General features: G+C 31.3%; 1 protein-coding gene, 1 long non-coding RNA gene and 1 pseudogene across 8 annotated transcripts; all 3 read right to left on the minus strand.

The window, feature by feature from the left end:
• Positions 1-6,174: 6,174 nt before the first annotated feature.
• LOC144563826 (uncharacterized) lies at positions 6,175-11,409 on the minus strand. 7 transcript variants are annotated; one of them, XR_013514482.1, is made up of 6 exons: positions 10,899-11,409; positions 9,354-10,317; positions 8,261-8,666; positions 7,693-7,867; positions 7,317-7,511; positions 6,175-6,262 (listed from the first exon to the last, which is right to left on the minus strand). It is a non-coding gene; the product is annotated as an uncharacterized LOC144563826 (long non-coding RNA). The 7 variants fall into 7 exon arrangements; XR_013514486.1 differs by lacking the exon at positions 6,175-6,262 and having other exon boundaries at positions 6,670-7,511; positions 9,354-9,473; positions 9,777-10,317; XR_013514484.1 differs by lacking the exon at positions 6,175-6,262 and having other exon boundaries at positions 6,670-7,511; positions 8,261-8,407; positions 8,568-8,666.
• Positions 11,410-12,850: 1,441 nt separating this feature from the next.
• LOC144564278 (1-aminocyclopropane-1-carboxylate oxidase homolog 1-like) lies at positions 12,851-16,340 on the minus strand. The gene is made up of 4 exons (XM_078313865.1): positions 16,030-16,340; positions 15,633-15,898; positions 14,800-15,118; positions 12,851-13,206 (listed from the first exon to the last, which is right to left on the minus strand). Exons 1-4 carry the CDS (start codon positions 16,273-16,275, stop codon positions 12,961-12,963), a joined length of 1,077 nt encoding a protein of 358 aa, XP_078169991.1. The 5' UTR covers positions 16,276-16,340; the 3' UTR covers positions 12,851-12,960.
• Positions 16,341-22,584: 6,244 nt separating this feature from the next.
• LOC144563851 (1-aminocyclopropane-1-carboxylate oxidase homolog 11 pseudogene) lies at positions 22,585-23,138 on the minus strand (annotated as a pseudogene).
• Positions 23,139-24,886: the final 1,748 nt, after the last annotated feature.

Raw genomic sequence — 24,886 nt, forward strand, 5'->3', positions numbered from 1 at the left:
TAGGTCTCGTGGGAACAAGCCGAGAGAGTACTGAGTAGCTTAAATTGAAGGGCTCCAGTTTAAAATAAAATAAATTTTGATCTTTCAACTTTTTAAAGTGTGAATCTTAAAGCTCTATGCCTCTCTTAATTTGTTCCTTAAATTCCTAAATTAATTTAAATTGGATTAATTTAAATTAATGCAAAAAGTACTCACATAAAGTGAGAGAGAGAGAGAAAATAAATGTGATTATAATATATACAAATACAAGCACATGGCCACATGGTTCTACTAAGTTTTTGAGGGGTATACATGAAATTTCCCCTTATATCTAAGATCAATTATACATCCTAAACAATTGACCAGGTAATTTGTCTTTATCGGTTGTCGATAGGGTTGCCAGCCTAGTTGTTCATCTTCATTCAATTAAAATACAACAATGAGATCCTGCATGGATGCACTAAAAAGACTTTTGATATTGTTCAGATTTTAACAATCATTCATCAATAATAAATACATAAATATCTCATAAACAATAAAATTCTGGTTTTTCTATCCAAACCATTTGTTGTAGAAGGTTGCCTGTCAGTGTAGTTCATATTTCTCGAATTCAAATATAACATGGAGATATATGCTAGCATGCACTAAAGTCTTTCAATATTATTAGAATATAGCAGTTATTCATCAACAAAAACCTGATGAGATCTAAATCTAATTAGGAATCCTTAATTTTGAGACTACAAAGAACATGGTTTTTTTGTCGATTCGTCCGTTCAACAACGAGCGGATGTACCGATTTTTTTATTTATATTCAAAAATTAAATCAAATTACAAAAAATAACCAAAGCACCATTGAATTTCGAAAACTACCCAATCCGGTTATCCAATAACCGGATTTGGGATAAATGTTCGGTTACCCACTCCCCGGACTCAAAATGCACAAATCCGGTTAATGGTTAACCGGATTTGTGCATTTTGCTTTTTTTTTTTTTAAACAGAAATTTCGAATTTTTTTATTTTTTGTATTAAAATATTAGAAATGTTGAATATATTTCTTTGAAAATAGATGAAATATAATATAATTTGATTTATTAGAAAGACTGCAACAAATAACCCGGATCAATATTTTTCAGGCTGGATTTTTCGCAGCTGTAAGAAAAATTAATATATTTCTTTATGTATTATTGGAAAAAAATAAAAATGCTCAGATTCCGAGTTATTGATCCCGGTTCAAAAGTCACTTCTAAGTAATCTAGAAAATATTATGATCTTTCTAATAGATTTAATTTATTAAAAGTTGTATCTATTTTTGAAAAAAAATAAAAACTTTAATTTATTTAATAATTGTTTTTCAAAAAGAATTCTCAAAATAGAAATAACTTTTTATTAATTAAATTTACTAGATGGATCACAATATTTTCTAGATTACCTAGAAGTGACTTTTGAACCGGGATCAATAACTCGGAATATGAGCATTTTTATTTTTTCCAATAATACATAAAGAAATATATTAATTTTTCTTACAGCCGCGAAAAATCCGGCCTGGAAAATATTGATCCGGGTTATTTGTTGCAGTCTTTCTAATAAATCAAATTATATTATATTTCATCTATTTTCAAAGAAATATATTCAACATTTCTAATATTTTAATACAAAAAAAAAATTCGAAATTTCTGTTAAAAAAAAATAATAAAATAATAACTTTCCGGTTTGTGAATAACCGGTTTTAAAAAAAAAAAAAAAAAAAAAAGCAAAATGCACAAATCCGGTTAACCATTAACCGGATTTGTGCATTTTGAGTCCGGGGAGTGGGTAACCGAACATTTATCCCAAATCCGGTTATTGGATAACCGGATTGGGTAGTTTTCGAAATTCAATGGTGCTTTGGTTATTTTTTGTAATTTGATTTAATTTTTGGATATAAATAAAAAAATCCGGGATGTATCACACAAAAATTAACAACTGAAAGATTATGATGGCTTTCACAGAATCTGTACGTATCCCTTAGGTACCGTACTTGATTGTAGGAAAAAGAACGATCTAGATTTAATCTCAACCAAGTTAAAAAAAATTCGGTGTTTATTATAAGAGAAAAAGTAACATCTCCCGGGCTACAGTCCTTCGAAAATTCCCGTGTATAAAAGCCTTCTCTTTTTAGCTTAGTTCTAACGCACTTTCAACTGCCATAATTTCAAGTACAATATGTATGTTTACAGGATAATATGTGTATGTTTACAGAATAATATGTGTATGTTCACAGAATAATATGTGTATGTTTACAGGATACTATGTGTATGTTCACAGAATAATATGTGTATGTTTACAGGATAATATGTGTATGTTTTACAGGATAATATGTGTATGTTCACATAATAATATGTGTATGTTTACAAGATACTATGTGTATGTTCATAAAAGGTGGTCCCCAACAGCTGTCACACGTTTTCAACAGCTGTCACGTGTTTTTAACAGTTTTCACGCGTTTTTATGTTGACAGGATTTGTTGAATTAGTTTACAGGATTTAGTATTGATGTTTACAGGATTTAGTATTGATGTTTACAGAATTAGTTGAAAATATCTGAGAATTTTTGGAGGACTGGAGTTGGGGGGACTGTTAGCTGCTTCCTTATTATAATATAGAGGGTTTATTTTGAGATCCGTGTCAGAGTTAAAGAACGGTTTAGATTTTAATTTGATAATTATACGCACAGTACAGGAGGTGATCCAAATTCCCTTTAATTTGGGTTAAAAGAACTTCCCTTTTTCTAATTAAGCAATTAATGGAAAAGTTTTTTTTTCATGAGAAAAAATATTTGATATCGCAACGAAGATTACTTTTTCATGTAGAAAAATGCGACCGAAATTTTTATTAATATCCTACAAAAAAAATTCCAAACGTGCCCTTCATTTTTAAAAATTCGAAAAAAAAAAAAATCTTACTGTTGGCATCCAATTTGTGCTAAAAAAAATATTTTCTCCCTCCTATGCACAAATCACTCAACCAAATCAAAAAAAAAAAAAATGAGAAAACAGGAGAAATTAATTAGAGTCATGTAGAAAAATAACTCGATACCAGAATGTGAAAAAACTTAACATCTTTTTTTTTTTTAAACCTTTTCACTATATAGAAATACAAAATAAAACTCAACTTGATAGAAATGCTACTCTTTGCAATACCAAACATATAGAGCTTCGAGTCCGAATAGAATTTTTTTATCTTGACAACATCTCATAAATTGAATTAGAATTCAAAATACACTGCCGTGGTGAAATGGTAAACACAATTCGCATAAATGGTACAAGCTAGTATTCATCAGTCATCACACACAACAAAACCATAGTTTTAACATGCAACCAAGCAAAAAATCAGTAAAACTTTAGATATGTGTCAGCTTCTCCTATCTGATGGCTGTCGCCATATCTAGCCATTATGACAATACATCAAAGCTGTTAACGGCTAAACGTTACAACGGTTGGGTGTGCAATACTTGACCGTTATCTCCATTCTATTATTAAGCACGTTGGGTGTCCGATCCGCCAACGGCTACGATTGAAAGATGAAACTTCGGATTTGATCTCAGCTCTCCAATTACATAATTTGTCTTCTTTTGATTAAATGCATCTGTTTTATGTACATGTATAGAAGTCTAAATTTAGTTAAAAACATACTCACCACATGTGCTGCCACACGACACGTTACAATTAAAATTGAACATACTCTAAAATTTAGCGATATAATTCTCTGTTTCCTTATTTATTTGTTTTCATATTTTTTCCCTCTTCAATTGAGAAGACTCCACTTTCCATTTTCTTATTTCTTTGTGTCCTTATTTCTTCTTCGTTTCTATACGGATCACAATGGAAATTTTTTTATTTTTTTATTTTCTTATTTCTCTTTCTTAGTTTCTATACATATTGTTGTGGGCAATTTAGAATATATTTCCAGTATATAATATATCAATGTGTGTGATATATATTTCTCTTATAATATGTGTGTGTATATATCCTATACATACACATGATAACACTTTTTATTTATGTTTTTTGAGAACATATTATATGTCGATATTGAATTGTTGTACGATATTTTATATTAGATTCGAATCAAGCTATTATTTGATATCATTGTTACCTAAAAATAAAGAATCATCAAATTGTTATCAGAGATCACGATCAAAGTTAATTAAAAATACATAATCATATAAATTTTCTATTAACACGTGTCTTAATTTTTGGATAATTATTATTTTCATTGATATATTTTTTTTCTTATAATATGTCCCCGTTGCAACGCACGGGTATGATACTAGTTAACTGTGTTGTGCATAAATGGAGATTTGGACTACTTGTTGGGCTGTCATGGGCCATTCACTTTATTTTAGTGCGACTTGTACGTTGCATCCAAATTTTATGTAAAAGGTGTCATGTTGTATTTTAAGTTTTGTGTGTTATATTTATAGGATAATATATTGTAATCCTAATTAAGGCATTTATTAGAGTAATGGAAAATTTTGTGTTTATAAGAAAAACTGGAATAATTGTAAAAGAAGGAAAAAAAATGAAGTTTTTCAATAAGTAAATTTATTCGTTCATACGAATAAGATATAACTTATATAAGAAGCTTAGCCAAGATATACCCCGATCCTAGCTAGAATTAAAATTAAAGACTTATGAAAGAAATAAGAAAATTTATAATTGATGATTAGATGTCGATCCGCAGCAAAACCCTACTTTAATTATTTCTACCATAATATGCTTGTATAAATAGTGTAGACTCAATTTATGCTATATAAAAGTAATTAATAACTTTGGTTCAATCTACGTATTACTTTTACATTAGTAAAATCACAAAAAAGAAGAGGAAAAAAAAAGGAAAACAAACAACTGGCAGCACACTTTTTTTTTCCATCCCATGTGATCCTCTCAAAATACTACACTACGTACACACATTCTTTAAAATCTTCTTTCAAGAAATAAATAATTTATTGTTGACTCATGCTTTCAAAAATATTTTTCTAAAAAGGGTAATGTCAAGATCATGCTTTCAAAAAATAAGGGTAATGTCAAGATCTTTCTAAAAAGATTTTTTTTTTTTTATCTAAAGAAAATATTAAAAAAGAAGAGAAAAAAGAATAGAAAGACTGCTGAATAGAAAATAATTAAGTTGATTAAATACTGAATAGATATGGTGTACGAGTGGTGCATTGTTTTGCTTGGAGAATATAAGTTGATTCTTTAATTATGAACTATGTCCATACAAGTTATATATTAAATAGACAAGGGACTGTCTATGCTGCACAAAATATATGTAATTTAATTCTTTGACTAGGATGTAAAACAATTCAATGATGTTGTCTAATGATTTTGTGATTGTACAAAATAGTTTAGTATCACCAATATATATATTGTTTTATCTTCATTTGCATCTATTTCAATGATTCCAAAATTTTATTTATGCACTATATTTTGTTTGTTTTAATACATCCTCCATAAAAATAATATATTTTTTTACATTAATCTTGTCTTAACATTATTTTGGTGACAATTTAATTTATTAGCCTTTTTTTTCCTATTTTTTATACAAAATATAAGATTCCGTTAAATTAAAAAATCCGAATTTCTGAGTTAATTCTACCGATTTACTCAATCTGATTCCACTATCAACTGATCGATTCTGATTCTAATTTTTAGAGCTATAAAAAATGAATTTAGAAAATCATTTGAATCAAATGCAACAGTCCAAAGGCCAAAACTAAACAGTCATTAAATCATATTCTACTATACATTAATTAAAAGGCTGCAACCATGGGCATGGTCATAACGCTCCACCCTTTTTCTGTCCCGAAATTTTTAAATATACCATACTTTTAAGATAAACCAAATCATCATAATTTTTGATAAATTTGAATTTTGACACGGCCACATTTCTAAGGTGCGGCCACCTTTTTGCGAGCCGTACTTAGAAGATGTGGCCACCTTTTTTTTTCGTTCAGATTGAACTACCACATAAGAAGGAAAAAAAAAAAAAAAAAAAAAAAAAAAAAAATGGGCCACATCCTCTAGATGCTGCCCGCAGAAAAGTGGCCGTCTTTAGACGATACGGCCGTATCAAAATTCGAATTTTTCAGAAAACCTAGTTATTTGATTTATCTTTTTTGAAGTATGATGTATTTAAAAATTTCAGTCTTCTGTCGGTCATCGATTTTGCAAAATTGTCCTTTCCGTGCAGTGCCCGGGTGTATTGCATCTAAAGGAAACACAAATCATCTTTCGTTTTGAGAGCTGCTCAATTAATGAGGAAAATTAGGGACACTTTCATTTAAAATATATTGGTCGGTATATATATATATATATATATACTAGTATCGTGCCCGTGCGTTGCAACGAAGACATATTATAAGAAATTATACAAATTTTCAAAACATGTTTTACCATATCTTGATGCATGATAAATGTATATATTGGTTTCTGCTATCAGACTATTTCAAGATCTGATAGTTTTTAAAATATTCTATGCCAGTTTAATTCAAATGAAATTTGATGTGTATTTAACATATATCAAGTGATTTAAAATTTCAATAATATGAAATTAATTCTCCTTGGCATTATCATTAAATAGTACAAAAAGTATATTTAAGTTCATGGGAAATTTTATAAATAACCATTGTGAGTTACCCTCTTATTTTTTATTAATACTACAACCAAACATAGGCGTTATAGGTATATATATCATTCACCAATTAATTTATATTGCTATTATTTGATAATTCAAGTTCTTTGCTTGCCATGGATCTGTAAACACTAACACTAATTTTTTTTTCCCTAATAATATCAAGGATATAAATGGGCTGTGGCTAATTTGCTGCCGGCAGTGCTACCGCTGTTTTTTTTTATTTTGTAATGTCCAAACAATAAATCCAAACCATTAGATTTTAATCTATATTATAATCTACTTGGAGACCAAATTTTACATTTTTTTGAATTTTTTTACTATATATTAACCTGGTTTGAAAACCGCTAATTTCAATACTGCAGAAATTTACTGAAATCAGCGGTTTTCAAACCAGCTTAATATATAGTAAAAAAATTCCAAAAAATGTAAAATTTGGTCTCCAAGTAGATTATAATATAGATTAAACATCTAACGGTTTGGATTTGTTGTTTGGACATCACACGGCTAAATATAGCCCCGGCAGCACCTCTGCTGAAATGCTGCCAGCAGCAATTTAGACAGACCCGATATAAATGTTATGAAAACTTAATTACACTTCTTTATCATAATACAATACACTATTTGAGAAAGTTTTGATCAATATCATTTTAGCAAACACCTTACCAGCAAGCCCAATCTGCTTCAATGCACAGAGCCCCTTGATCAGCGAGCCGAACATGATGGTATCAACACAACATCCTTCTCTCGAGGACTAACCAAGCACACAAAATGGAAGATCTGCTCGACCCATACGACACCAGCAATCCACGATGAGGCCCAAGGTACGGATGGTGGGAGAGACAATGTACAAGCATACCACTGTCAAGGAAATAAAGATAAACCACTCATGAATAGTAAAGGAAATAAAGATAAACCACTCTCATGTTGATAAACTTAAGATAGATTAAAATTATTTGTGGTAGAAATTAAAAGTTCAAGTACCTCTATTATGGTTACCGGTAAAAAAAGTAAGAAGTGAGAATGATAATATGAAACCTACCTGACAAAATAAAGGTCAATTTGCAACAGGAGAGCCTGCCCGATTTCTCAAATCCAACTGGGTCAAATTGTATTTTTTAGTAGAGACAGATCCACTGACCATAGTCAACATTCTTGTCAACCACCACAAAATGGTCGTTGCAACTATAATATGCTGTTGAATCCCTTGCTCTAACCTTCAATTCAAATTGAAACAAGCCATTATTAAATCCTATAACATGGTTTTGATACTGCCTACTGCTAACTTTTTAAAATAAAACAAGCCATAAATAAGAAATGTACGAATTGATGTAGGATTTCTTGCTCTTTACCTTAACTATAAGATAAAACAATTTATAAATAATTAATCAATTTACATGGAAGCCCTTTTGGAAGGAATATTTACATGTAAGCCCTTTGCAGTTGTATCAGGGACCCTTTGTACCAGAAAACCTAATACACTCACCCCCAAATTTACAATTTACATAGAAGCCCTTAGGAAGGAAGAATTTACATAGTTGTAGCCCTTAGGAAGGAATAATTAATCTGGATCGATTTCTAATTTTAACGTGGTGTGGAAGAGAGCTTACTCCTGTAACCAATTTCTGATTTTAATGTGAATTTGGATTGGATTTATTCTTCTTCTTCTTCTTTCCTTTCTTTCTCTACACCAAGAAGCACTGCTCTAAGCTTCTTTGGGGAAAAAACTCCTCCCATAAATCAAATACACCAACTCCCTAAACAATATTACAAATAGAAACAATATTTGAAAAAAGAATAGTGGTAAGATGCCAAATCCCAACACACTGTGACTCTTCTGTTTATTTTTTGTACTAAAGCCAAATAAAAAAAAAATTAAAATGTAAACCTAAGATCAAGGAAAATTTACTCATTTACCAGTAGAAGGTTAGTCTAGCACAAATAAAGCTGGTATATCACATTAAATTGCGAGCAGGTGGATGGCATGTATGTTACTGTGTTGCTTTACTCGGCAAACTACAAATGAAGAATTTATTATCTACATGTTTACTAATTTCAAGTGAAATACATTAATAGCAAGTTCTTGAAAAGCCCTTTGCACTATTGTTCAATACAAATTGAATAGAATAAATAATAATTCATTTGTTAAATTAAAAATGTAAAAGGATCAAAGAAACAATTGATATAATTCAATTACTCGATTGATTTATCAAAAAATTCCAGTAAAAATAAACAAAAGCAAAATTAGACAATTCAAGTCTAACCCAAGCAAAGCCGTGAGTGATAAGAGTGGCCGGTCAATCTAGTTTGTACGAACAAAACACAGATTAAGTAATCATAAACAATTAAAAAGAAAATTAATGACTACTATATCTGTTGCTTTTCTACACTAATTACGCCTCTAGCAGTATCCTATCAAATAAAAAAAATAACACTTTAAACCATATCTCAATGGCAATTAAAAACTTCCCAATGCATAATAAATTGTTTAAACTCAAATCTGATGCCAGGTTAGATGCCCTTTGACTTCTTGCTTATAGAAAAATGATTATAGAAAATGTAAATTATGGTATTTGGATGGTTTTAGCCATGTATTATCTAGTTCTTTACTTGTACAGATTCTGGTACAACAGAGCACCTGTACAAGCATGCATTTTTATGTCTCAAGAAATTTAACTTATTTTCACAAATGACAAAGATTACCTCTGGATGCAACTCTGCAACTCCACAATGGCACCTTTGGCAACTTAGCAGATAGGTCCCACACCTCCACTTCCCCTCGTCATGTAGTATCACTGATTTTACGCCAGCAAGCACTATGTCCTTTGTTGTTACAATGATTCAAAATTTATAAGTAATAAAATTATAAAAATGGCATTCAATATCTGACACTACTGACCAGGTGCACTCCACTGTTGAATTGTTTCTTACCAGTCTATGTACAAGCAAGTTCTTACCAGTCTAAAAACCAAGGTCTATTTTATAAACACAGTTTAAATGAATATTGGATACAAGAACAACACTAAATTTACCTAAATTTTCTATATTTACATCATTTAAGTTCAATTTCAGTAGCGACTTCATGTTTTAGTGGACACACCACAAACATTTCAATTCATATGTTACCATTCATAGTAAAGTAGTCCTCTTTTTTCATGTCAAAGCAACGCTTCTCTCTAACCTTCTCTTACTCGCCTTACTTGAAACCTGTCTATTAAAGTACCAGTCCTTAGGCCGCCCCATCTGAGAAGGAAAGCCTTAGATGGGACGATGAATCCATGGTCGAATCCCTTTCTTGACCTGCCCTAGGCCTAAGTAAGGGGTGGCTTTCCTAATTGACAAGTACAAAGCACCTAGTAGAGTATGAGAAGAGGTTAAATTCGTCCAGACAGATCCACCAAAACTATTGAGTATAAGAATGTGAAGAGACAAACGCAGATGCCCGGCGCTTCTGAAATACCACTAAAAGTTTTAACACATGAGAATAAATATTTTCCCGGCATTTCTGAAAACACCACAAAAGTATTCTCATATAAAAAAATTAAATTTATTAATGCATAAAGCCAGCATAATGAAAAGCAACCAAATCCTCTAAACAAATAAAGAGTTTTGATTCAATCTAACAAATTATAAAAGTCACCCCTCCTTTTGCCTTCATGGAAAGTATCTGAAAGAAAAAATGAACTTAATTATGACGATGGTATGCGGTAGTGACGTGCCGGTAGTGACACGTATAACATGTAGTTAATACCGGCATAGCTTGAAAGTAAGTCAAGGAGAATTTCAAATTATTGCTCCTTTTGACAGTCACAGTAAGACACCCCGACAAGCAATGCAATAGTATTATTTTAATCCTAACCATTAATTCAAAGCTAGTTTCACAAAATTTCAAATTCAATGGCTCAACTCTAACTCTTAATTCTCAATAAATTTAAATTCATGCTACAATTATATATACAGAAGCTATTGATGGTTAGAAATGAACATATAAATGATGAAAACAGATTCAATTGTTAACATATGGGACCCCAGCAGATGCATGTTCATCCTCGAGAGCTTTACCAGTGGGTCCCACGCCCTAAGATCTTGACACTGACTCATACAGATCCTCAATATCAGAGGCAACTCGAGTGAAATGTTGTTCCATAATTGTATTGAGGATTCAGCACAAAAAGCAAAAAAAAAAATTTTTTTGGAAAATTCAAGTTCTCAAAATATAAAAATAAGAGAACAAAATATAACACGTACCTTGGTTATCTCCATGGATGAGGCACCTATAGCAGCGTCGATGCAGATCCAGGTGCGGGGACCGGTGGTCGATCGCCTTTTGTGCGTTAAGGGGTTGAAGGAGAAGCCGGGGCAGCGGTGCTCCCGTACTCCATAGGGGCGAGATAGGGCGAAGGCGATTCCGGTGGTTCTGACACTTCTGACATCGGTGTCCGAGGCTGCACTTGAGGCGGCGACCACCCGAAGAGGCCGCGTGATGCCATCACGCTTCTACCTCATATTGTGTTTCTTCCCTTTCGCTCTACTTCTCGCTACTGGTATCGATACAGAGATGTAAAACCCTAGGTCGGGGCAAAACCTAGGGTTTGGTAGTGAGAATTGGAGAGGTCGGGGTGGGGGCATTGGTTGAAAAACAAATCGATCGGGGAGGGGGACTGGGAGAGGTGCCTCTGATCTCCGGCGAAAAAATTTACAAATCTCTCCATCTCTCTCTCTCTCTCACCTTTTATCCGATTAGGTTTTTTTTTGGGAAGAAAGGGTCGGGGAGGGGACGGCTCGCTGGGAGAAATTATTTTTAACGGATCAGCGAAAACAATTATGTGACGATACGTGTGGCGGGTATAAGTTTCACTAAATTTAGACTTCTACACAGAAAAATAGTGTATTTAATCAAAAGAAGGCAGATTATTTGTTTAGATGGTCTAGATTCAAATCCGAATTCTGTTGGATAAATCCCAGCCACATGACTTTCTGTCATCCAAAGTAATTTAAGGTGCATAATATAGAGGAGAGATTCGGTAATCTTAATTTAAAAAAAAAATAAAAATAAAGATCAAGTCTTCAAAATTTGTACCTTGTAATTTAGGATTTCTCTATCCATATTCGAGTTCATGACTTCCTCTATCACAAACCATGGTCAATTTAAATTTTAAAATAGTTAAATAAAATGTTAATTAATTACAGTGTTTTAATTTAATGAAGATATTGATTATTTTAAAAGTTTATATATGTACACTATAAATTTTTCTTAAAAAATAAATAAATATGAATATAAATAAACAAATAGAGGCTTTGCAGCCTCGCAGACCTAGTAGGCTAATATATTAACAATTGTCAACATCTCATACATTTCATCGTTGTTGTTTTTTTTTTTTTTTTTTTTTTTTTGATTTGAAACCCGTAGGTGATTTCGTCGTTGTACATCAACATCTGTGGCAAATCGATCCGGACAAAAAGCGTAGAATCAGCAAAGGAATCGGCCTGGATTCCTTTTCTTTTTCAGTTTGACGTTTGATGTTTCTTAAATGTTTCATGTGATTTTAAAGATCTTGGAGGAGAATTTGGAGAAAAATAGGTTGGTTTGCCAAACAGTTTAATTTATTTCGTAGCGGTCAAATAAACGGCTCTGATCTCTCCACGTCGAGCCATATTCATACTTTCCATTTATATCGTTATTGAAGCTTTGAAATGCTAACTCACAACAAATTTTGATACAAGTATTAATCTCCAAATATGTTGTGTCTTAATTAAATTAGTGATGCATATATCTACATGAAAGCACCTCTAGGATTATTGTGTTGAGATCTACTTGAAATATAAATGTGAAGAGCTGAAACCACCTTCAAATTAATCTGATCTATTTTGTGAGACCGATACTAAACACAACATGATTCGTGAATAGAATGTAGATGCATGGCTTCTGTTGATGCATTAGCATCAGTCATACACAAATACTAAACCATTGATCAGAAATAAATCTCTAGCAAAACCAATATTATTCAGCATATCTAATTTTACAGGATAAACTTCCACAGTACTTATTTAATTAACAAAAACACTTATTGATAATCTAATAATTCGAAAACTATATATGACAATCAACATAATATTGACCATGTATTTTGATGCAACTAGAAATGATGGACATCAGTTGCACTAATTTTAAGTACTTCAACATGGCCAATATATACAAATTGTAAACTACATATTTAGGAGTTTATTATTTTTATAAATAAATATCACGTTGATTGTCACATATATTAAAAATATTTTAAATATAACGACATAATAAAATTAATTAAAGTCAAATTTTGTAATAGCTTAAAGCGGTAGTATTGGGTTTCTTTGAGTGGTGGGTCTTGTTATAATCAGAAATAAGAAACTCCTTGTACAGTGGAGGATTCTCATCAGATACTAGCAATTTCGAAGGCCCAAAAGGTTTCTCCAAATCGGAAACTGGAGCAACAAAAGTTGCAACTGAGATCCTGGGTCCTCTTTTGCTTGCTAATACATGGTGCTCAGCGCTCTTGAACTTCTCATTGCTATAACACTAATTAAGCAAAACACAAAAAATATTTTATTAATTAAAAAAGATCTAATTTATCCAATAACCACTTGGTATTTAATTTGTACTTTGATTTGGGGAGGTCATATAAATTACTATATGAGGAGGGTTCAAATGCACCCAAATTTTTGTGCACCCAAATTTTTGTGCACCCAAATGCACTCTATCTTTCAAATCATTTTTCTCCGTTTTCAAAGTCCAAATAGTCAATCCGAACCGCTAGATGCCATCTATATATTAAGATGTGCTTGGAGACTAAATTTTACATTTTTTGGAATTTTTTTACTATTTATTAAGCCATTTTGAAAATCGCTGATTTTACATTTTCTGGACCGTTGGATCAGCAATTTTCAAAGTGGTTTAATAAATAGTAAAAAAATTCTAAAAAATGTAAAATTTGGTCTCCATGCACATCTTAATTTATAGATTGCATCTAACTCTTCGGATTGACTATTTGGACTTTGAAAACGGAGAAAAATAATTTGAAAGATAGAGTGCATTTGGGTGCACAAAAATTTGGATGCATTTGAACCCTCCTCTTACTATATATAACATGTCCAAATAACTTATCCAGAATAGCTACTTCACCGTGTGATACTATATATTTTCATTTCTGATCTCATCAAATCGTATTAAAGTTGTTCAAATTAAAAATGGAAATACATTAAATACATATAGCTACTGAATCCAGTACCTAAGCAAACAGAGATCTCCATTATTTCTTTCCAAAAACATTTTATAACTTTTCATAATAATCTTCTCCCCTCAGTTTTGTTGTTTTCTTAACCAAATTCAAAAGAACATTTAAATCATTATTAGTCTTTTATATATCTTTTTCAAAGGAGATAAAATTTCTACTCCCGAGGGGAAAAAAAAAAACCACACTCTTCAATCAGAAAGATCAAAAAATTTTGAATTGCCCAAAATATAATTAGCTCTTAAATATTTTCTTTTTTTCTAAATCATGTTATAAAAAGAAACTATTAAAATTCTTTGTTTGAATAAAATTGGAGTAGCTCTTATTTTTTTTCTAAATCATGTTATATAAAGAAACTGTTAAAATTCTTTGTTTGAATAAAATTGGAGTGCATAGTTTTGAAGATTCGTTGAAACTTTTGTGAAGCTCAAAGTTAATTTTCTTCATTTCTTCAAAAAGAGTATAGACATTTGTGATCTTCATCTCTTTCTTTGTTTTGTTCTCATGGCTTCATGCACGTATAACAAGTGGGGAGATAGTAGTATAGCACTGAAATGTTTCTATTTTCTATTTTTGTGTGTTTGGTTTACATAGTAAATAATTAAGGAATAAAATTTAATTCCTTATAAGTTTCGGGGACCATTTACAAACTCAAATAGTCAAAACAGTAATATTAATCAGATGGATAAAAAATACTTTGGACGGTGATATAGTCCAAATGGCTTCGGACATAATCCCCCTCCCCAATTATTATACTGAAAATTGAATTCAGATGTTGAAAAATAATTACGAAGCCTACTTTATTTGTAAATCTACAAGATATATGCATAATTTTGTACCAACTTAATTTAGAGAAGATAATTATGATCATATATATGTACCTGAAGAAGATCACCAATATTGACAACCAATGCCCCGGGAATGGGCGTGACATCAACCAAATAGCCATCATGAACTGCTTGAAGGCCACCGATATCATCCTGGAGGAGCACCGTGATGAAGGATATGTCGGTGTGCATGTGAAGACCCATTGTGAGCTCCGGCTGTGGACAAGCGGGATAGTAGTGTGAAAAAATTTGTGTGTTTGCATAGTCCATGCTTTTCATGCAGTCTGGAGGCAAGCCTAATGCCACTGATAACAACTCGTACAATATATCTACGACTCGAGATATCCTTTCTTTGTACTTCATAATTGCTTCCCTTAAAAAAAAAAAAAAAATCCGATGATCTCGATGGTTGATAGAATCTCAACTTGATATTACTACAGATATATATATGTATTTCATGAATCAAATGATGCCATATCTCATGTAGAGTTATAATAAACTGTTAGCTATACTTGTTGTACCATTTTTAAGAAAATAGCATATACTACAAGAACCTGTGAGTATCTGCGAAGGTAAAAAATAACTGTTTTTTCCGAATAAGTCGATAAAAATTGCTATTTCCAAGAGTAGTACTATTACCGATGTGACCAAGCTTATTGAATACTTTTACATTCACAGATACTCTCCGATTCTTGTAGATATCCTGTTACATATTTGTACTTGTCACCTCAAGATTTTTTTCTTTTTGTCGCTGGGGTTGAAATACTAATTTGTTAATTATGTACCCAAAACATAACTAGAATTAGAAAAACAAAAAGAAAAGAAGGATACGCATGATTCAAATTGGTATACGTATACATTTCTCTTGGATAGTAAGAAGTTTTTACCTACATTCCACCGGTATTTCAGTAGGATCCAGCGATCCCTCAAAGGAACAAACAAGCGTGTCGCGCCAAATGGCTGCACCGGACTGTAATAGGTTGGAGAGGAACCTCACTTTATTTGATCTATCGCGGCTGTAGAGCTTCTTTTTCACCTCCTGATTTCCCTCATTAAACTCTTTTATTTTTTTGATGACATTGTCTAACTCATCTTTCAGTATCCCATGATTCACCACCTGGAAAACTCCCCATGAAACTGAAGCTTGGTGTACCTGTTAGAGCAATGTTACAGTGTGCCCCAGGCCACAATAGTCAGTACCAAATATACGGCAGCTGACACAACAGTACACACAAGTGATATATAGGATCATTTATTACTATTAATTATTAGTGTCGTTGGTACCTCTTGAACAATCCGTTTATAGGAAGCTTCATCTTTGTCGATTGATTCAAGGTCTATGATAGGGACTTGGAGGCCGGGAGCAGCCTCTAAGGAGACTTTACGATGATGAACAAAAAGTTCGGGAATCTTGCTTATGCCGGAGTCGATGAGGCCTTTCACACCTGTTTTTCTCTCATCAAATTCCTCAAAACTTTTCGGAAGACTGTTGGCTTGAATGGGGCATCTATCATTTGTTGGTGGTGCCATAATGTTAGAGCTGATGAGTTTTGTGAGAGCTATGTATCTGGGGATTGAATTTATAGTTGCCACAAGAAGAAAGTGTAGTTAGTTTAACCTGATCGATGATCTTGTCATGTAAAAAACTTATATCACATGGCTAATATATTATGAGTTGATCAAGTTACTTGACGTGATAAGATCGACTAGACTAATATTTTTTACATGAAGTGACACACTCACGATTTTTTCCGAGTGTATATAAGCTGATTTACAGGAAAAAAATACTTAGAAGTATGGAAAAATTGTTGTTTGAATTTACAATATGATCGATTGAGAGAAAAAAAAAAAAATATTTAAGTTGATTTACCATAGTTCTATGTTTTCATACTTTACGCTTACAGACATGTACATAGCGAATAATAAATCATGAACCAAACAAACTCGTCACACGGAATAATCTGCAGACAACAAAGATACTGTAAAGAAAGGGAATTAATATTTTTCTTTTTTCACACCCCAACGAGCCGCACGCCTGCACCCGCAGTCTCATTTCCTCTACTCAGGCAGTCACGCATCCTAATTTGGTTTTAAAAAATCAATTAATTGACTATACATATGTGAGTATCATGCATACCTACACGTGCAACAAGAATTTGTTTTATTTGGGAAGATAATTTTTTTTTTTTTAAATCAGTATACTCGTAGATTCTTCTGTTGATAAAATAATAATATTTTCGATACTAATATTTTTTGTCTAACTTACTCTAAACAATAGTCAGTTTTATCCTTGCGGATAAAATAAATTATTAAATTGATATATCACATGTTGTTTCGTGATGTGTCCTGTCATATTTGGTCGACAAAAGACGTACTAGTCACGCCATGTGACCGCTTGCCAGTTGCCATCATATGGTTTTTGCCAGTACAGCATTTATTTGTCTACAATATGCATAGTATAATTCATCCTTTTTAAGTCAAGTTGGCATGTGCCAACTATCGCAACCATTATTAGAAAATTTAGCTCAATTATTTCCCTCTCGGCACGTACACGAGGGAGTTCACATGCCACATAATGTGAGCTAAATTAGCTACATGATACGGATAAGTATAGTTTTGGGTATTCGACAGTGAGACTCACAATTTTACAAGCTAGATTTACTTAATCCGATGTCTATTGTAGATGTTGGGGTTAACTTTAAGATTCGTGCAAGGTTAAAAGAACGGTCGGAAAGCTTGATAGTTTAAATTTGTTAAGAAAGATGAGTTCCAAAGAAAGAACAATTTAAATTTGTTATGTCCTTTTCTGTGTATGATCATTTAATTGGATTTGTTGTTCCCACAAGAAAATACTGTAGTTATCCCACTTGGCCATAATTAAATGAATAATCATTTCTGTACCCGCGCTACAGTATTCGCGTTACAGTAACTACATTTAGAGGAATAATGTATTATGGTCCCCACTAATTATATTGTGTCCACTAATTATATATTATTCTAAAAAGATATTATATAGTATCAACTAATTATTATTCTAAAATCCCAACAGTACCCTTTCAAAGCCTCGGCACTAATTCCGCGTCAACATTTCTCTAACAAAAATAGTTGACATCATAAAAATAAATACTTCAGTGCATAGATATAAATACTTTCAGTACTTAGATATTAATACTTTCAGTGTCATATGTAAAAAGAGGAGGGATCTAATTACAATATTATGGCAGTTTAGGTCCCCACAAATAGTTATGTAAAAATTACAACATTGTTTATTATATAGATATAAATACTTGTGTTCTTTGAACTATATACTTCAAGAGTTGACTATTAATATTAAAAAAAAAAGTTATAGATCTGGAACGATTGCAGTCCCCGCAAGCAATTATGACAATTTAGGTGCGGGTACGACGTCAGAAATTTCAAAAAAAGGTGCGGGTACGATTATTTAAAAATAATTAATTTATCATTTACATTGTTTACTTGTGTTCTTTGAACTATATACTTCAAGATTTGACTATTAATATTTTCAAATAAAGTTACAGATCTGGAACAGTTGCAGTCCCCACAAGCAGTTATGACAGTTTAGGTGCGAGTACGACGTCAGAAATTTCAAAAAAAAGTGTGGGTATGATTATTTAAAAATAATTAATTTATCATTTACATTGTTTACTATGTAGATATAAATACTTGTGTTCTTTGGACTACATACTTCAAGATTTGACTATTAATATTAATAAAAGTTACAGATCTGAGTGCAGTTATGGCAGTTTGGTCCCCACAAACAGTTATGACAGTTTAGGTGTTGATATTGTAGCGCGGGTACTCATATCAGCTTCCTAATTAAATCAAATTTTCGTTGTCAAGAAAAGCATTTTTATTATATCACAAAAGAAATAATATGTGTCTTTTGGTAAATATTGCAACAGTACGCACTTGAAAAACTATCTAGCTACCCGTTGTATATATTAAATGCAGTTACATAAAATTGATTTTACTCTTGAAAACCTATAGATGAAATTAATTTGAATGAGAATGACTATTACAAAACTGTTAGCAATAACTTCAATTATTTTATATATATGAAATATAATTTGAAAGGGAATGACTAATTTAACCCTACATTGACCTGTCAAGGAAGATTACATGGCGTGGTGTTTCTACTATTTTCAGCTGAGAATAATCATGTCATATAACATATGAGTTACATCACACTGATTGTCGCACATGACATGACGTGACGTGTTCTATTGAATCACGAGATGATTATTTCCTTCCTTATATGCCATATTAAAGTCAAATTTTGCTTCTTATTTCAATCATTTTTTTTATTTTTCATGTCATTGTCTTTATATGTAATGATTATATTTAATATTGTTCCCTCAATTAAGAAGATACTGTAGTGGGCAGAGGTGGAATGGTTAATTGTTATACTATTCTTTAGTTTGGCGTTGTAAGCAGTAAAATCGTAATTTATCTAGTTGTAAGAATTTTAATGCACACAGAGATGAAATGGTTCTTATACTATTTTAGGATACCTAGCTAGTTGTAAGAAAATTAATGCACAGAGATAAAATGGTTGTTATACTAATTTTTAATTTTGTGTTGTAAGCCAGTAAAATCCTAAATTAGCTAGTTGAGAATTAATTTATTGACATAGATGATATGATTGTTATACCAAGTAATTATAAAATTTTGCATAACTTAATAAATAGCTTTCATATTTTCTCAACACGTGGTACGTTTTCGTGGTAGAAATTATAAACTTCAATATTACATAAGTGTGAACCGGCCTCTCTGAAATCCGGATGGAAGAATTCTCGTGGATATTAAATAGTTAGGTGATTTGACCTAATCAAATATTTATTCACAAAAAAAAATTACATATATTAATGTCACATATCATTTTCAGCGTTTAATCAAGTACTATGTATATCAATAAAAACGTAATATTTATATGTGCTTGATGTAGTTAATTGATAAGCTTGAGTATAGGAAACTCATGAGTTAGGAGCAAGATTCTAAATAATGATTATAGCGGTATAGCGGGAAGATAAAATAAAAAAAAACTATTGCGAATAGCATAGCTATAGCGGAAGCTATCATGTATAGCGATTTTCCCTTTCAAATTTTATATTCTATATTTCTACTAATTATCAACATAATCAATATTAGAGAATTGATGTAACAACAAAATGACAACTAATCTAAGTTTATACTTTCTATCAATTACGCAAATAAGAAGGGAAAAAAGATCTAGCAAAAACGTAACATTATTTAATAGTTCATACTTCATAGTATTACATATTATAATAGACAAACAATAATTAATTTTATATGGTAAATGAAGTCAATATACATATTTAAACATTTTATATATTATAATAACAATCAAAATCAGCTTTCAATTGAAACGAACAATAATAATTTTACAAATAAATATTATTCGAAGAGCAATCAAAATGAAGAATTAATATTTGAATATTTCTCGATATAGAATGATAGAATAAATCACAAATAAAAATAGAAACACATAGTATGGTTTAATATACTTATCGTAGAAAACCATGTAGCATTAGAAATAAGAATAGAAATATAGAAGTCCATAAAAATTACAAAAAAAAATCCATGTAGCATAGTGGTAGCTATAGCGGATCGCGTATGGCGGTAATTGCGGTCAGCTATTATAGCTATAGCGGTCGTAGCTGAGTTAGCGCACTTTTATCTCATAGCTTAATGTTTATGGTCTGAAAAAGCTATAGCGCTGCTATAGCTAGCTATTTAAAACACTGGTTAGGAGTGATGTCATTATTATTATTGGACTGTTTTGTTACATTAGAGATTGTTTCCTGACTCTATCTAATAGATGAATCAAAGATTTTGTATAGTGGGTAAAATGTAGAATGAAATATTGTACAACAAAAGAATTGTTAACTATTAGTTGTTCAAAGAAGATAACTCAAATTCAATGTACTTTTATATAGAATTCACTCTTTTATGAGTTCCACTGTAATTAATTTAATTTTTTATTTCTGTTCTTTAAAATTTCTAATTTTACATTAACTAATATTATTTAATTCTCACAAAATACAATTACATGGCACCTTTTATCTAGCTAGCCTTCTAATATTAAACCTGTTTATATATTTAAAATTATATATCAAAATGTGTGGAATTCACCTTTTTGTAATTTAAAACTATGTTTATAATCTTTAGCCAATTACTAAATGATCATTCTCTGAATGAGTGTTCTCATTTCCCATTGTGAAACTAATTGTTGGGGAAAAATTTTGTGTACGTATACGCATTGCCTTGTATGCAACAATCAGGGTCAAATCAATAATTTTACAACTAAACTTAGATGGTAATTAGTACACTATATTTTTTAAAGTATATTCCAAGCATTTCAAAAAAAAAATTTAAGTATATAATTGTTATGGGGCAAAATATGACATCTTAATGTGGATAAAATTAATTATTTCGATAATTTATATGAGGGCTTTTTTTTAAAAAAAAAAAACCTTGGCAGTGGCTATCAAGTATACACGTATAATTTTGTAATGAAAATTATGAAAAATTAAGTCAACAAATTTTATATGTGATTGATGTAGTTGATAAGCTTGAGTATAGGCAACTGATGAGTTAGGAGTAATGTCATTATTATTGGACTGTTTTGTTACATTAGATATTGTTTCCTGACTCTATCTAGATGGATCGAAGATTTTGTATTGTGGGTAAAATGTATAATGAAATATTGTATAATAAGATAATTGTTAACTATTAATTGTTCAAAGAAGATAACTCAAATTCAATGTACATCTATATATATAATTCACTCTTAATTTTATGAGTCCCACTATAATTAATTGAATTTTTTTTATTTCAGTTCTTTAAAATTTCTAATTTTACATGAATTAATAGTATTTAATTCTCACAAAATAAAATTACATGTACTTTTTTTTTAATCTAGCTAGCCTTCTAATATTAAACCTGTTTATACAATTAAAATTAGGAAAAATTTCTAGTGCGCCTATACAAACTTTTTGACAATTTAATTTGTTATCACTTTTTCCATTTTGTTATAAAAATAAGATCCTGTCAAATAAGTCTAAGTTTCCGACCTGATTTAGTTGAAGTCTGATTCCGATTCCACAATCAAATAATCTATTCCAATTCCGCTTCTAATTTTCAGAACCATAGAAAAAGAAATTTATAAAATCATTTGAATCAAACCTAATAGTCCAAGAGCCAAAACAGCTCATGAAACCCCCTTTATGTTATCTTTTGTAAGAACAAGACCAAACACAACAATATGATTCGCAAATATAATGAATGTGGTGGCTTCTGTTGATGCATAGCATCAGTCATACAAATTTCAACAATATAATTTTAAATGTTAAAATCTCTAGCTAGCAAATTAAACCAATATTATTCAGCAAATAAAATTTTACATGGAAACTTCCACCGTTATTTAATTAAGAAAAACATTTATTGATAATGTAACAATTCAACAACTATATATAACCATCAACGTAAAATTTCATCAAAATAAAGAAATTAAATATTGACCATGTATTTTGATGCAATAACTAGGTATAATATGATGGAGATCAGTTGCACTAATTTTAAGTACGTACCTCAACATGCATGGCCAATATATCTAAATTGGAAACAATATATATATTAGGAGTTTATTTATTTATTTTATTTGATAAATATATTTCACGTTGATAGTCACATATTAAATATATTTTAAATATAACCACACAATACAATTAAAGTCAAATTTTGTAATAGCTTAAAGCGGTAGTATTGGGCTTCTTTGAGTGGTGGGTCTTGTTATAATTAATCAGAAATAAAGAATTCCTTGTACAGTGAAGGATTCTCATCAGATACTAGCAATTTGGAAGGGCCAAAAGGTTTCTCACAATCGGAAGCTGGAGCAACAAAAGTTGCAACCGAGATCCTGGGTCCTCTTTTGCTTGCTAAAACATGGTGCTCAGCGCTCTTGAACTTCTCATTGCTAAAACAGTATTTAAACAAAACGCAAAAACATTTGATTAATTAAAAAAGATATCTAATTTATCCAAATTAACCACTTGGTATTTTTACTTTGATTTTGAGAGCATATTATTTACTATATATAATATAATTATTTTACTGAAAATTGGATTCAGATGTTGAAATTAAACTACAAGATATATGCATAATTTTGTACTAGAGAAAAGATAATTATGATATATATGTACCTGAAGAAGATCACCAATATTGACAACCAAAGCCCCGGGAATGGGCGTGACATCAACCAAATAGCCATCATGAACCGCTTGAAGGCCACCGATATCATCCTGGAGGTGCACCGTGATGAGAGAGATATCGGTGTGCATGTGAAGGCCCATTGTCAGCTCAGGCTGTGGACAAGGGGGATAGTAATGGGAAAAAATTTGTGTGCTTGCCTAGTTCATGCTTTTCATCCATGCAGTCTGGAGGCAAGCCTAGTGCCACTGATAGCAACTCGTACAATTAATGTCTCTACGACTCGAGATACCCCTTCTTTGTACTTCATAATTGCCTCCCTGAAATAAAACCATCATTGCTGATGACCGGGATGGTAGATTTATTACATGTAATTCATAGATTAATGACGTACATATATATCTGACATATATATATGTCAGATATGTATGGCATTAATCAAATGATGCCATGTGTCTTATGTGGAGTATCAATAAACTGTTAGAATTACATGTTGTACTATTTAAAAAGAATAGCATCCTTTTATATATTTGTAGTTAATTATCACCTCAATATTTTTCTTTTTTTATCAATAGGGCTGAAATACTAATTTGTTAATTTACGAAATTTCCTTTACCAATAAAGTACGCGTACAAGAAATATAACTAGATTAACTAGAAAAACAAACAGAAAATAAATTTGTTAAACTAAAATTGGTATATACATTTATTTTGGATAGTAAGAAGGTTTTACCTGCATTCCTCAGGTATTTGAGTAGGATCCAGCTAGCGATCCCTCAAAGGAACAAACAAGTGTGTCGCGCCAAATGGCTGCACCCGACTGTAATAGGTTGGAGAGGAACCTCACTTTATTGGATTTATATCACGGCTGTAGAGCTTCTTTTTCACCTCCTGATTTCCCTCATTAAACTCTTTTACCTTTTCGATGACATTGTCTAACTCATCTTTGGCTATTCCATGATTGACCACCTGGAAAACTCCCCATGAAACTGATGCTTCAAGTACCTGTTAGAGCAATATATATATATGCAATAGTCAGTACCAAATATATATATGTAGCTGACACAACAGTGATATATAGGCTCATTTATTACTATTACAGTGTCGTTCGTACCTCTTGAACAATCCGTTTATAGGAAGCTTCATCTGTGACAATTGATTCAAGGTCTATGATGGGGACTTGGAGGCCGGGAGCGGCCTCTAAGGAGACGTTTCGATGATGAATGAAGAGTTCGGGAATCTTGCTAATGCCGGCGTCGATGAGGCCTTTCACACCTGTTTTTCTCTCATCAAATTCTTGAAAATTATTCGGATAACTGTTGGCTTGAATGGGGCTACTTTCATTTGTTGGTGGTGCCATAATGTTAGAGCTGATGAGCCTTTTGTGAGAACTAAGTATCTGGGGATTGATTAATGGTTCTGAAACTAGGAATCAGAATCAAAATCGGATTTTTGACCGTGAAATCAGAATCGGATCGGTAACTCGGGTGCTTTTGACAGAAGTCTTGTTTTGTAGCCAAAAAGTAGGGAAAAATTGATAAAAATAATTTGTAAAAAAATTATGTTAATTAAGACAATATTTCAATCAAATAATCCATTAATTATATAATTATACTAAGAAAATAACATAGAACGAAAAAAAAAAAACTAAAATCTAACATTAACTATCTATGATAAGAAAAAATGTACTATATTTAATGTGTAATTAAATTATAGAGAAAAAAAAATATGAGCTAAGTACTTGAGCATCTGAATTAGTAGCGAAAGAATTTCTAGCTGTTAGTAGTGTGCAACGGGTGGAATTGATATTGTTTATGAATTGATGAATTGATCTTGAATTATAATATTGGATGAAAGTAGAGTTTCTGTTACAGGAGTCTTAAACTCGCTGC

Source organism: Carex rostrata, chromosome 13 (assembly GCF_964058835.1).
Source record: "Carex rostrata chromosome 13, lpCarRost1.2, whole genome shotgun sequence".
Lineage (NCBI taxonomy): Eukaryota > Viridiplantae > Streptophyta > Magnoliopsida > Poales > Cyperaceae > Carex > Carex rostrata.